General features: G+C 36.5%; 2 protein-coding genes across 3 annotated transcripts; one reads left to right on the plus strand and one right to left on the minus strand.

The window, feature by feature from the left end:
* Positions 1–224: 224 nt before the first annotated feature.
* On the plus strand, positions 225–4,778 carry LOC125477413 (eukaryotic translation initiation factor 2 subunit gamma-like). 2 transcript variants are annotated; one of them, XM_048584488.1, is made up of 9 exons: positions 225–379; positions 964–1,143; positions 1,276–1,337; positions 2,112–2,224; positions 2,301–2,403; positions 2,784–3,011; positions 3,090–3,308; positions 3,580–3,840; positions 4,193–4,778. In XM_048584488.1, exons 2-9 carry the CDS (start codon positions 1,038–1,040, stop codon positions 4,493–4,495), a joined length of 1,395 nt encoding a protein of 464 aa, XP_048440445.1. In that variant the 5' UTR covers positions 225–379; positions 964–1,037; the 3' UTR covers positions 4,496–4,778. The 2 variants fall into 2 exon arrangements, with proteins under 2 accessions (XP_048440445.1, XP_048440446.1); XM_048584489.1 differs by having other exon boundaries at positions 226–379; positions 1,005–1,143.
* Positions 4,779–4,928: 150 nt separating this feature from the next.
* On the minus strand, positions 4,929–6,763 carry LOC125477414 (3-ketoacyl-CoA synthase 7-like). The gene has a single exon (XM_048584490.1). It carries the CDS (start codon positions 6,432–6,434, stop codon positions 5,094–5,096), a length of 1,341 nt encoding a protein of 446 aa, XP_048440447.1. The 5' UTR covers positions 6,435–6,763; the 3' UTR covers positions 4,929–5,093.
* Between the last annotated feature and the right edge of the window lie 6,200 nt (positions 6,764–12,963).

Here is a 12,963-nt window from a genome sequence, read left to right on the forward strand (position 1 = left end):
TCTCACTTTCAAGTAAAAAAGAATACACTCATTTTTTTTAAGTAGCTTTAGTGAATTTTTGATTGGTTTAATCGCCTTTATAATTATCTATTTACCAAAAAAAAAAAAAAAAATTCCGGTCGGGCTTTTGGACAGACTTGGAGAAGTATATGAAATATTGGGCCTGAGCCATACAGAAAGGAACCACCAAAGCAGTGGCTCGTTTAACCATCAAATTACGAAAACACCCTCATTTGCATTTGCGAACATAAAGATCCAGCGAAACACTATCCCTAGAAGGTAGCAGCGATTTCCCCTTAAACCTGCTCCCTCTTTCTCGCTACTGCTCAACAGAAAACCTCGCTCACTCTCGTCGTCTTGCCCTAATCGCATCGTCCAGGTCCGTACCAATATCTCTCTCTCTCTCTCTCTCTCTCTCTCTCTCTACAGCCACTGGTATTTCATTTGTATTTTTTAATTTTTAATTTTTTTATATTTTATATTTTCTTGTGAGATTTTCAAGCTGTTTGATATGAGTGTGTTATTGTTTGAGTTGCTGTATTTTGTTATCAATTTGTTATTTGTCTGGTGTAAAAGAGGAGCATTTTTACTTTTTGGAGATTTTAGGGTTTTGGCATCTTGGGTTTTACTGTTGGCCGCCGTCAATGAATTTCGGTGGAAATTAGGGTTTTATTCTTCTTTTTTGTTGTTTTACTGGTCATTTGATAGAAAATGCTTTTTGTCGAAATTTAGGATGCGGACATGGAATTTTCTTCTGAAATGAATGTTTCTAGTCTAATTTTTCATTTATCTTTTCGTCTTCGTTGTTAATAGGATTTTATTCATAATCTTGTTCATGGTAAATTTGAAGTGGTGTTGCACTAAATACCTCTATGGTTTTGCAGCAAATACTATTGCTTGCGTACTAGTGTCCGTTTTCAACCGAGTCTTAATGTTAATCAACAATTTGGGTAATTGATGCAGTCTTTCACAGTTTTGATTTTGTCACTTTTGATACCACCCAGTTATTAGCTGTTTACTTTCAAGTAACTGTCAAAATGTCGAGGAAAGGTTTGATGGAGCAAGACCTGAGTAAACTGGATGTAACAAAGTTGCATCCACTCTCGCCTGAAGTTATATCCCGTCAGGCCACTATCAATATCGGTAATCATCATTCTGATGTTCAGACTGCTCTTGGATTTTTATGGCCATTCTTATATTGATTCGACCATCATTGGTTTGTTGGTACGGGTCCTAATTTTGTGCTTGCTTGGATTTATGCGAGTTGCCTTTCAGGTACTATTGGTCATGTGGCTCATGGAAAGTCAACAGTTGTAAAAGCAATTTCTGGTGTTCAGGTGCTTAGGTGTTTCTGTTTTGCATTTGATACTGCTTGCATCTTTTCTGTTTATTTCTGTGTGGACATTGTAAAGACAAGCAAGCCTGTGTTTCCACTCACGAGGGTGTAAAAAAGTTGTATCCAGTTATGGCTGCTTGTTCTCTTTGAGCTACGGATGCACACTCACTGCCAAGGAAAAATACATTAGGAAATATTTTTCTAGCATACTATTGAGTTATATTTGCAGAACAAGAGAATTTAGGTTGTTGAGTATTATCATATTTCTACAGCTGACTAACAAAAGTGGCTAATCGTATCAGATGGCTACGAATCATATACCTTTTATTCTTGGTGAACGTATGTTTACTCTTAAGCTGAGCATTGAAAATGGAAGCTGTCTTATAGTATGGACTATATTCTCCAGGATGATAGTCTGTAAATTATGAGAAAAGAGGGTTAAATGTAATCTTACCTTATAGGTTTAATAGTTTCGTTGCTATCAAAATAAATTTAATAGCATCTTTGGTTATGTAAACGGTGGATATAGACCGAGCTCCAATTCATCTTTCATTTCACTGTTGCTAAGTTACTTTATATACCAAAACCTTAAGCTATTGGGTAAGGGCCTATAGTGTATTACATTGGTCCAACATGGCATGCACCATGTACAATAACTGGTTTGTTGGTTTGAGCTATATTTCTCAAATTATGTGTTGTGAACATTTAAGCTTGGATATTCCAATGCAAGTTTATATTTTTAAGACATCAAAAATCAAACATTAATGATATGCAGACTGTTCGTTTTAAAAATGAGCTGGAGCGCAACATTACTATCAAGCTTGGATATGCCAATGCAAAGATATACATATGTGAAGACGAGCGCTGCCCTCGACCCATGGCTTACAAGTAGGCATCCAGTTAATATAATTGTCTTTTATCACATTCAACCCTTTTTGTTAATGCATATTCATTTCTTTATTAGGGCATATGGAAGTGGAAAGGAAGATGCTCCTCTCTGTGATGTTCCTGGATTTGAGAACTGCAGGATGAAATTGTTGAGACATGTATCTTTTGTAGATTGCCCGGTAAGGCTTTGTGTTCTATTGTTTGTACCATTTTCTATATGCCATAATATTTATGACTACACTAAATTGTTGGGAATAAATGGTGGTGTGTACCTGGTCGTCCTTGCTTGATAAAAGGTTCTGATAGTCTGATACTTTGTCGTGATCATATATAAATATTTTCTCAGCGTATTTTTTGTTTGTTATACCCATGGATGACATTTTATTTAGTAGCATTGAAGTTAGATTTTTCCTATGGGTTCTTGCAACATTATTATTGCAAGAGATTTTCTTTATTAATGATTGTCATATTTCACATTCTATGTCTTGTCCAAATTATTTCATGGTTTATCTTGATTTGATTTTGTTATGTTTCTTCAAAAGTTATTCTCTTTTTATAGGGTCACGATATTCTTATGGCTACTATGCTTAATGGTGCCGCAATTATGGATGGAGCATTACTTCTCATTGCTGCTAATGAAAGCTGTCCCCAACCACAAACTTCTGAGCATCTGGCTGCTGTTGAAATTATGCGTCTTCAACATATTATTATTCTTCAGAATAAAGTTGATCTCATTCAGGAGAATGTGGCCATTAACCAACATGAGGCAATCAGGAAGTTTATTCAGGTAAGTTCCTTTGGAGCTTTTTTTCCCTTCTGTTTTATAGGTTTCAGTTCATTAATTGTTAAGCATTTTGTGTACCAGGGAACTGTAGCTGATAATGCACCAGTGGTGCCAATTTCTGCTCAGTTGAAGTATAATATTGACGTTGTGTGTGAATACATTGTAAAAAAGATCCCCATTCCAGAAAGGAACTTTATCTCACCTCCCAATATGATTGTTATCCGTTCTTTTGACGTCAATAAACCTGGGTACGAGGTTGATGAGATTAGAGGTGGAGTGGCTGGTGGAAGTATCCTCAGGGTATGTCTTCTAATGTCTTATTTTGTCGAAAGTGTAGACAATGTTTGATTATTCCCATTTGGTTTCAGCTCATGGTATTTGAGGTTTCCTCTTTCTTTTTTCTAATTTTAGTCCTGCTTTGTCATTCTACGTTAGAAGTTTTGGGTCGTGAAAATGTGAACACATGCTCTTGATTTGGATCTAATAATTTGTGGAATTTGGGAAGGTTTCTTAAGTAGTTAGTTCCATAAATGCTTAATGAATAACATATTTTACAATGTGGTCGTGGCAGGGTGTTCTGAAAGTCAACCAATTTATTGAGGTTCGTCCTGGGATTGTTGTTAAAGACGAGAGTGGAAATATCAAGTGCACGCCAATATATTCCAGAATTGTTTCATTGTATGCTGAGCAAAATGAGTTGCAATTTGCGGTGCCAGGAGGTCTTATTGGTGTTGGAACAACCATGGATCCCACTTTGACACGTGCTGATAGGTTAGTGGGTCAAGTTCTTGGTGAAGTTGGGTCACTCCCTGAAGTATTTGTTGAGCTTGAGGTAAGCAATACTGCTGTAGTACTTTATATTATGTTAATTGGTTGAGCTGTTAAAGCTTGATGGGATGCTGTTTCTAAGAAAATGCCTAACTTTTTTGTGTGTGTGTGTGCACGCGCACAAGTGCTCCTTTTACAAACAATCGTGGAGGAATTGTGTGTTTTTGTTGTTGACAGTGCATTTTGTTTTACATTTGAGGATGTGACGTGGCTTCTAACTGTACTCTCTTCTCTATTCTTTATACATCTTTTTAGTATGTTTATTTTTCTGAGTTATTTTGTTTCTTCTTTCTCATCGCGAACTAGACAAATCTTGAAAACCTTGGTGTAGATGAAGATTGTGTTATATTTTACAGGTCAACTTCTTCTTGTTGAGAAGGCTTCTTGGGGTCAGGACAAAGGGGTCTGAGAAGCAGGGAAAGGTCTCAAAGCTGGTCAAGGGTGAGATCCTCATGTTGAATATAGGATCCATGTCTACAGGGGCTAGGGTTCTTGCTGTAAGGAACGATTTAGCAAAGTTGCAACTCACGTCTCCAGTTTGCACCAGCAAAGGAGAGAAAATTGCGCTCAGTCGACGTGTTGAGAAGCATTGGCGTCTTATTGGCTGGGGTCAGATTCAAGCTGGAACAACCCTTGATGTCCCACCATGCCCAATTTGAGTTGACACCAAAAATTGGTAAGACAGAAGAAAAAGCAAGAAAACAAGTAAGACAGCTAAAGAATAGGCAATATGTGGAAAGTCAGAAAATTATGGGGAACCATTTTTGTCAGATGGAAGAGAAAACATCAATTGGTGGATCGTTGTCGTTTCTGTTTTGTTTCTTTGATTTTTGATACAGTTACACTTTTCATCTGCATTCTTATTCTTCGACTTTTGGGCTCGAGTCATTCCAGAGGATTTTGCGTTCTTAAATTTATAAGCAATTTGAGTTTGTTTTTGAACCCTTGTAGAATTTGGCGATCGCCAGCATCTTTAGGAGGGTTTGGTTTCAAGTTAGGGTTTGCTGGGCATATACGTTTGCAGTGATTCATCTGGATGCCATTGAACCCGTGTCTCGCGCATCTTTAGCTCGTTGAACATTTCAGATACAGGAACATGTTAGGAAACATGGGGAAGGGGGAATTTGAATTACGCACCTCGGGTGCCAAGGGTGAATGCCTTCAGCTGATTGAGCTACAGGCTCCTTACATTACATTACATTATACATGTTGTGTTTGGTCTTTTGAGCTTTAAACACTAAAGTTGCATGTACTCTCTCAGTTTGGAACCTCCATGGGATATGAATGGATTAGTTCTCTCCACACATTTGCACTCTCAGCTCCCACATCGGAAATACACTTCCACACTGCGCTGTTACACTTGAAGCCGCTCCCGAACCCAATTTGCCACACCCGATCGCCCATCTTCATCTTTCCTTTCGCTTCTATGTAACTCAGCTCGTACCATATCGAAGAAGACGATGTGTTTCCATATCTGTACAGGGCCATCTTTGAGGCCTCCACGTCTTCTGTTCTCAGCTCCAGGTTTTTCTCTATTCCTTGTATAACTGCTTTCCCCCCAGCATGTATGCAGAAATGCTCGAAAGCTTTCTTAAAATCCGGTACGTTAATCTTCCTCCTCCCACTCCATACCTTTCGGCTGAGTATTGAAACCCCATATCGAAACTGCTCCGAAAGTGGCAAAACCAATGGTCCCAGAGCACCAATGTTTGCCTTCAATGCGTCTCCAGCAACATGGAGTATGTCCTTCGATATCGAAATCCCCTGTTTGTTCTCGGGATCTATATCCTGAAACACACAGGCATGAGACCGATCATCTTGTGCATTGTTTGTTCTCACAAGGTGCTGCAACTCATACTTTGCCCTGCCCTTGTCTTGATTCCGACTGGACATCAACACGGCCGCTCCTCCCATCCGAAACAAACAATTAGTGAGCAACATGGACGGTACTTTTCCGGTGTACCAATTCAAATGCAATCCCTCAGTGCTGACAATCAAAGCCAATGAGTTCTCGTGAACCCTCAGCAAGTCCTTAGCTAGTCCAACTGCAATAAGTCCGGCGCTGCATCCCATCCCGGATAAGTGAAAGCTTCTGATATTGCTTCTCATTCCGAACTTGTTGATGATCAAAGTGCTGAGAGACGGTGTGGGACAAAACAAGCTGCTGTTAGAAATCAGAACATCAATTTCTCTAGGCTTTATGTTGTGCTTGTTGAACAAGTCTGAAACTGCACCAAACATCACTGCTTTGACCTCTTCCATCGCAAATTGGAGTGATTTCTTGATAGGCAAGCAAGTGAGAGACGGAGGAATGCTAGTCTCCTCGCCGAACCCAGATTTCTCGAGGATCTTGATTTGGAATGCTGCGCTCTCAGGGTCTGTGCCGTCCAGAAGGACGTTCTCTAGGAACATGGACGTCGGCAGCCTATAAGATTTTGGTGGCTGGTAACAGCTGAAGTCTACCAAATAAATTCTTGGCTCTCTCTTGCGGACAAGATACATGAAAACAAGGCCTGCAATCGCTGCCATCGTATAACACGCAGTGGCAGGTTCGACAAGGTCAGGGAAAACATGAACGTATTCCTGGATCCTAGCCATGGATGATAAATGATGGCAGAGTTTAGTGAGATATTTTCATGGCACATATAAGCAGCTGGTGCATGATAGGCAGATGGAAGGTCCAGTGGGAAAAGTAATAGGAAGATGGAACGTGGAGAGGTAGGGCACCTGCAGTGTCGAGTCCATTTGGTCTTAAGACAATAACTGTATCTTCAACCAACTTGGAATCATCCCAATCCTGTTTTCCAAGAAAGAGTGACGGCTGTTTTGGGATAACACAATCATGGACGGAGCCATAAATATTCTTTTGTGGCGCAACTGATGAAATTAAATTAAAATTTTGATATAATGCTATTAACTTATCTTTCCAACAACATAATTTTGAGTAACTAGTGTTTAGAACGGTAAAACTAAACCTTTAGCTAATGAAAAAATTACATGGCTTGGAAGGGTGAGAGAATAGGAAGAGTATAGAACGTGAGAGGATATTGTGAGAGGATATTTTGAGTTGAGTGTTTGGATCGAGACTTCATCTCTCAGTATATAGGTAATTTATAATTTTAGTTGGAGCATTTTTCATGACAAAAAGAGTTAAGTGGGGATAGCTGCCATCAGTGGGCATATGTTGCCTCCGTCCATGAACACAATCAATTTCTTTCCAAAGAAAATTCATATGTATCAAGAACAAGAAAAATAGTTGAACCATAGCATGTGGTTAATTAAGACAATCAATCCTTGCATCCGAGGTTTTATGTTCAAGTCTCACAACTCTTATTTCTATTAACCATATATATAATAAAAGTTAGAAGGAAAAATTAGTGTCCGGTCTTTAGTTTCTAATGTTCATTGACTAAGACCTTATCAGTTTTTAGATTTTGATCAAAGTCTCTAACATTAATATATTAATGAATTACATGTAAGTTACATAATTTTTATAATAAAAATTAGTAATTGATTTAGAGTTTTAAAACTCACACCCCTATTAAACTCTTAATTAATTTTCAATTCAAACATTTCCAAAATATAAAAATTAAAATTAGAATAAGTTTGTACCCATTAAGTTTTTATGAAAAATTTTCAATTTTTTAATCTTATATATACCAATTCTTACGTATACCAATTTGTTAGATGAAAAATGTACCATTTTTTTAAATATAAAATGTACCCATTTTTTTAATGTAAAATTCATTCAATCTTTTCTCTAATCCATTTTTTTATACTTATATGGGTACATTCTATTTCGTTTATTTGAGAATGTATTCATGTTAAGTTTAATAAAAGAAATTTAATAATGTTAATAAGCCTAATATCTTTTTTTTTTTTTTGTGTTTTTGAAAATTGTACCCATATTTTAGTACAACAATTTTTTGGTTAGTTTTGATGAACGTACCCATGTGCACACACACACACACACACACACACAAAATATATTAGATAGTATAATTCATCATTAATATTTTTAATCTCATAAATTATGGGTTTTATTTAAAATCTCATTAATATAAATAACTACAAATTTCATTTTTAATTTAAAAATATAATAACCTATATAGAAATACATTATTACATTAATGTTAGTGTCACATCCCGGCCCGGGGTCCACCACATCCGGGTCCGCTCCACCACCATAGCACAATATTGTCCGCTTTAGGCCCCAACCACGCCCTCACGGTTTTGTTTCTGAGAACTCACACGAGAACTTCCCAGTGGGTCACCCATCCTGGGATTGCTCTCTCGTGCTACTCGCTTAACTTCGGAGTTTCGATGGAACCCAAAGCCAGTGAGCTCCCAAAACGGCCTCATGCTAGGTAGAGATTGTAATATACATATAAGGCTTACAGGATCCACTCCCTTGGGCGATGTGGGATGTTACAGTTAGGGATTTTGATTAAAAACTAAAAACCACGAAGGTTTAAGTCAAAGAACATTGGTAGTTAGGGACTGCATCCAAAGTGTCCTAAGGATAAATTAGGTTCTCATTCTCATTAATTGAAACCTTATTCTTTTTTCATTTGTGATCAAGGTCCCTTGACTTCACATCATTATTTGAATATTAAATTATTTAAAGTCATTATATGTTAATTTAAAAATGAAAAAATTATTAATCATTTTCAAATATAATATTTTTAGTATTTTTTTTTCATATATTTCTATTTATAATTTGTATCCTCTTTTTAATTTATACCAATATTTTTAGTTTTAATTTGTACACATAATTTTGAATTTTAATATGTACCCATATTTTCAATTTAGTTTGTACCCATAGTTTTGAATTTTAATATGTACCCATATTTTTTATTTAATTTGTACCAATATATATTTTTTTTTTATGAACGTACCCATGCTAATTATATGTGTTTATTGGGACAACCCGTCCCTAATTTTACGTTTTTATTAATTTTAAATGAGTGAATTGACGAAAATGCCCCTAAAGGCGAGGGTGTGGACTTTCATTGACTACCGTATTGGGAGATCTAGGAAACATTCTTTTAGCGTATCCTCGTAGTGGTCATCACTAAGAACGCGTGAGTATAAACAGAACGTAATTTGGAGCTTTAACGAAGGAATTATTAACGTTTTAAGTCGGGGGCATTTTAGTAAATTTAACCTTCACTTTAGAAGGCTCCAGATTTTGTGGAGCAATTTGATTGAGCCACGTGGACAGTTGTGATGAAGAGTGGAGAAGATGAAGGAGAGAGCGAGACATATGAGAGGAGGAAGAAAAGAAAGATGGGGGAAAGGATTGCCCAATCAGGAAAGGAGAATGGGAAGGGAAAGGAAGAGGATGGACCAATCAGAAGGAGGGAAAGGAGGGAAAGGAGAGAGAAGGAGGAACAAGCCAAACCAAACCCCCTTCAACTCGCGATCAGACCTGGTGGAACTCATGATTCCCAACGCCTTTCACGATGATTTTTCCAGCGAATTAAAGCTACTCACCCATTGGAATCGACCTAGCATCATACTCTCTTCCATTTCCACTCAAAACCCAACGAAAATTGGTCTGGAAATTGTGAAAACCGCATGTTGGGTGCAATAAGTCTCATGGCGGCGATCCGCCATTCCTGAAGCAAACTCCGTCAACCACCACCTTATTATTACTCTATTCTTGATTTTTAAGTAAATGTTATATTTGTAACAATATTATTTCGATTTGTTTAAATTTCATAATTTATGGGATATTGAATGCATAAATGCATGAGTTAAATCCCTTAAATGATGCTAGGAGCCTTGATCAAACTATTTAAACAAATAATAAAGGAATTTCATTCTAACAACTAGATTGATTAAGGACGGAACCAAAATTTCCCTTTAAAAAATTCATGAGCTCTGGTCCTCAAATTTATCACATTGTGGAACAACAATCCCATTATGTGCTCCAATTATCATATTGGGGTTATCTCTCATCTGAAACATAAAGATCGGTTGAGTTTGAGAACTCATTGTCAATGGCTGAATGCTCCCGGCCCAATGAGTCACTTTATTTACCCTCCCTATATAACGTACAGAAACCCCTCTGCCACCACAAAGAGAGCCGATGAAGCGAACAAGGGAAAGGAAGTAGAAGAGAAAGACTTCGTGCTCATTTGGATGTGGTTTTAAAATAATTGAAAACATTTTTAGAGAAAATGTTTTTTGGTTTCAAAAGCACTTAAAGTGTTTCAGCAAGAAGCACCGGTTATGTGCTTCTTATCTTTATAGGAATCACTTTAAGTGCTTTTCCAGAATTTACTTGCATTTTTACTAAAGATTGGTTTCAAAAACATTTTCACCAAAAGTGCTTTCAGTCATTTTAAAAGTACATCCAAACGAGTTATTCCATTCTCCCTTCTTTTGTTCTCTAATTGGCTTTTCTCTCTTTCCAAATTCTGATCGAATGGCTGCTTCATTCCTCTCCAAAACTATGTCCCTACTCCTCGCGATCCTATTATCAGTGTTGGTGGTGGAGGCTGGAGCAGGCGGCATCAATCTCATGTGTTGGTGTCAGTTGGATTTGGTAGAAGAGGGTCCATAAGCGCTATGGTGGAAGAATGGGTTGCGAAAACGATGAAGAATGAGGAGTCTGAACTCGGAGTTCAGGGCCGGCCCTAAGGGTAGCCAAAATAAGCGGCTGCTTAGAGCCCTGATCAAGAGGGGCCCAAGAAAAAAGAATTTATATGTTGGAGGAAGATAAATAAAAAAGAAGCTGGCTATGTAACAATAGCTTGTCGTTGGTGTGTTAGTAATGGCTTTGCTATTTGTACGATTCCTCTAGGATGCAATTTGTACGATATGAGTGTGCGCCTTAGGACTCAAGGACTCTTTTAATAACTCACTTCGGGTCCCCAAAATCTCAGAGTCAGCACCTTAGGACTCAAAGACCCTTTTAATAAAACACTTCGGGTCCCCAAAATCTCAGAGTCAGCACCTTAGGACTTAAGGACCCCTTTTTAATAACTCACTTCGGGTCCCCAAAATCTCAAAGCCTACCATGTTGAAGCTCCTTAATTTGTGTGGGCCTTGAATCCCATAACTGGATATTATAAGCCCGCCAATCGTGAGGATGAGATTGACCCGATTAAGATCAGTGAGATGATGTTGAAACACAAAACTAAGCGACTAGTGACTTTAGAACAAAGAGGCTTGGCATTGGAGGATTACTAGCATTCATGCACGCGCTCACGCGGGTGCAGATGACATTTTTTGAACCACGACATGCTACGCCCAACATATAAGTTTTAAATGTATTTATATGTGTGAATTGCTTCAATAAATTTTTTTGTGATAAAAAGAAAGTTAAATATTTGAAGTAAATGAATAATATTTGACCATGCTAGAAGAAACCCCTCATAAACCAGTCAAAGCAGTTGAATCCACATAATAAACTCAGTCTTTCAATTTCCATCTGCATTCTATTGAATTTACATTAAGAATAGAGAAAATAATATTTAATAAACAACCGATTGTATTACATTATTGCGAACCCATTGTGAGGCTAAGCCAACCCGCTCTCCCTTACTGTAGAAAACATCGTTTGTTCCAAAATATATATATATATATATATATATATATATATCATTTGACAACTAATTAAATCAAACTATTATGTGTGCGCGAAATGGCTTTAAGATGTTTTGAACGTGTTTAAAAATAGAGAAAATAATATTTAATAAACAACTGATTGAATCACATTGTTGCTAACTCAATGTGAGACTAAGCCCACCCCTCCTCCTTAGTGTAAATAATATCATTTATTCGAAAGAAAAAAAAATCATTTGACAACTAATCGAATCATATTATTATGTGCTTGCAAAAGACCTTTTTATAACCAGCACTACGTGCCTCTTAAGATGTTTTGAATGTGTTTAAAAATACAGAAAATAATATTTAATAAACAACTGATTGAATCATATTATTTCTAGCTCATTGTGAGACTAAGTCCACGTCTCCCCCTTAGTGTAGATAATATTGTTTGTTTGAAGAACAAAAATCATTTGACAACTAATTGAATCACATTAGGATGCATGTGTAAAAGACCTTTTTTTTATAATCGGCACTATGTGCCTCTTAAGATGTTTTGAACGTGTTTAAAAAGAAAATAATTATGAATAAACAACTGATTGAATCACAATATTGCTAGCTCATTGTGAGGTTAAACCCACCCCCTCCCCCTTAATGTAAATAATATCGTTTGTTCTAAAAAAAAAAAAATCATATGACAACTAATTGAATCACATTATTATGCACGTGCGAAATACCTTCTTTTTTTTTTTTTTTTAACCAGCACTACACGCCTCTTAAGATGTTTTGAACGCGTTTAAAAATAAAGAACATAATATTTAATAAACAACTGATTGAATCACATTATTGCTAGCCTATTGTGAGGCACTACACGCCTCTTAAGATAATATTGTTTGTTTGAAGAACAAAAATCATTTGACAACTAATTGAATCGCATTAGGATGCATGTGTAAAAGACCTTTTTTTTATAATCGGCACTATGTGCCTCTTAAGATGTTTTGAACGTGTTTAAAAAGAAAATAATTATGAATAAACAACTGATTGAATCACAATATTGCTAGCTCATTATGAGGTTAAACCCACCCCCTCCCCCTTAATGTAAATAATATCGTTTGTTCTAAAAAAAAAAAATCATATGACAACTAATTGAATCACATTATTATGCACGTGCGAAATACCTTCTTTTTTTTTTTTTTAACCGGCACTACACGCCTCTTAAGATGTTTTGAACGTGTTTAAAAATAAAGAACATAATATTTAATAAACAACTGATTGAATCACATTATTGCTAGCCTATTGTGAGGTACTAATTAAAAAAAAACTATACAAAAAGAATTAATTATTAAAAAAATACTATTTATACGACAAAAATACTCCAACATTATTTGGTGCATTATTTTGAATCGCTTTTGAATTTTTTTGTTTGGAGGGGGGGCATTTTTTGTGCAATTTTTTTTGGTCAAGCTTGTGACCCCAAAACACTGTTCACAGCAGTGTTAGCTTTATATATATAGATGTTTAAATAATCCATATTATGTCATTGTTTAGTGCTAAGCTGAGAGTGACAGTG

The sequence above is a fragment of a genome, unplaced genomic scaffold (genome assembly GCF_019419815.1).
Source record: "Pyrus x bretschneideri cultivar Hongxiangsu unplaced genomic scaffold, Pyrus_bretschneideri_v1 Contig21, whole genome shotgun sequence".
NCBI lineage: Eukaryota > Viridiplantae > Streptophyta > Magnoliopsida > Rosales > Rosaceae > Pyrus > Pyrus x bretschneideri.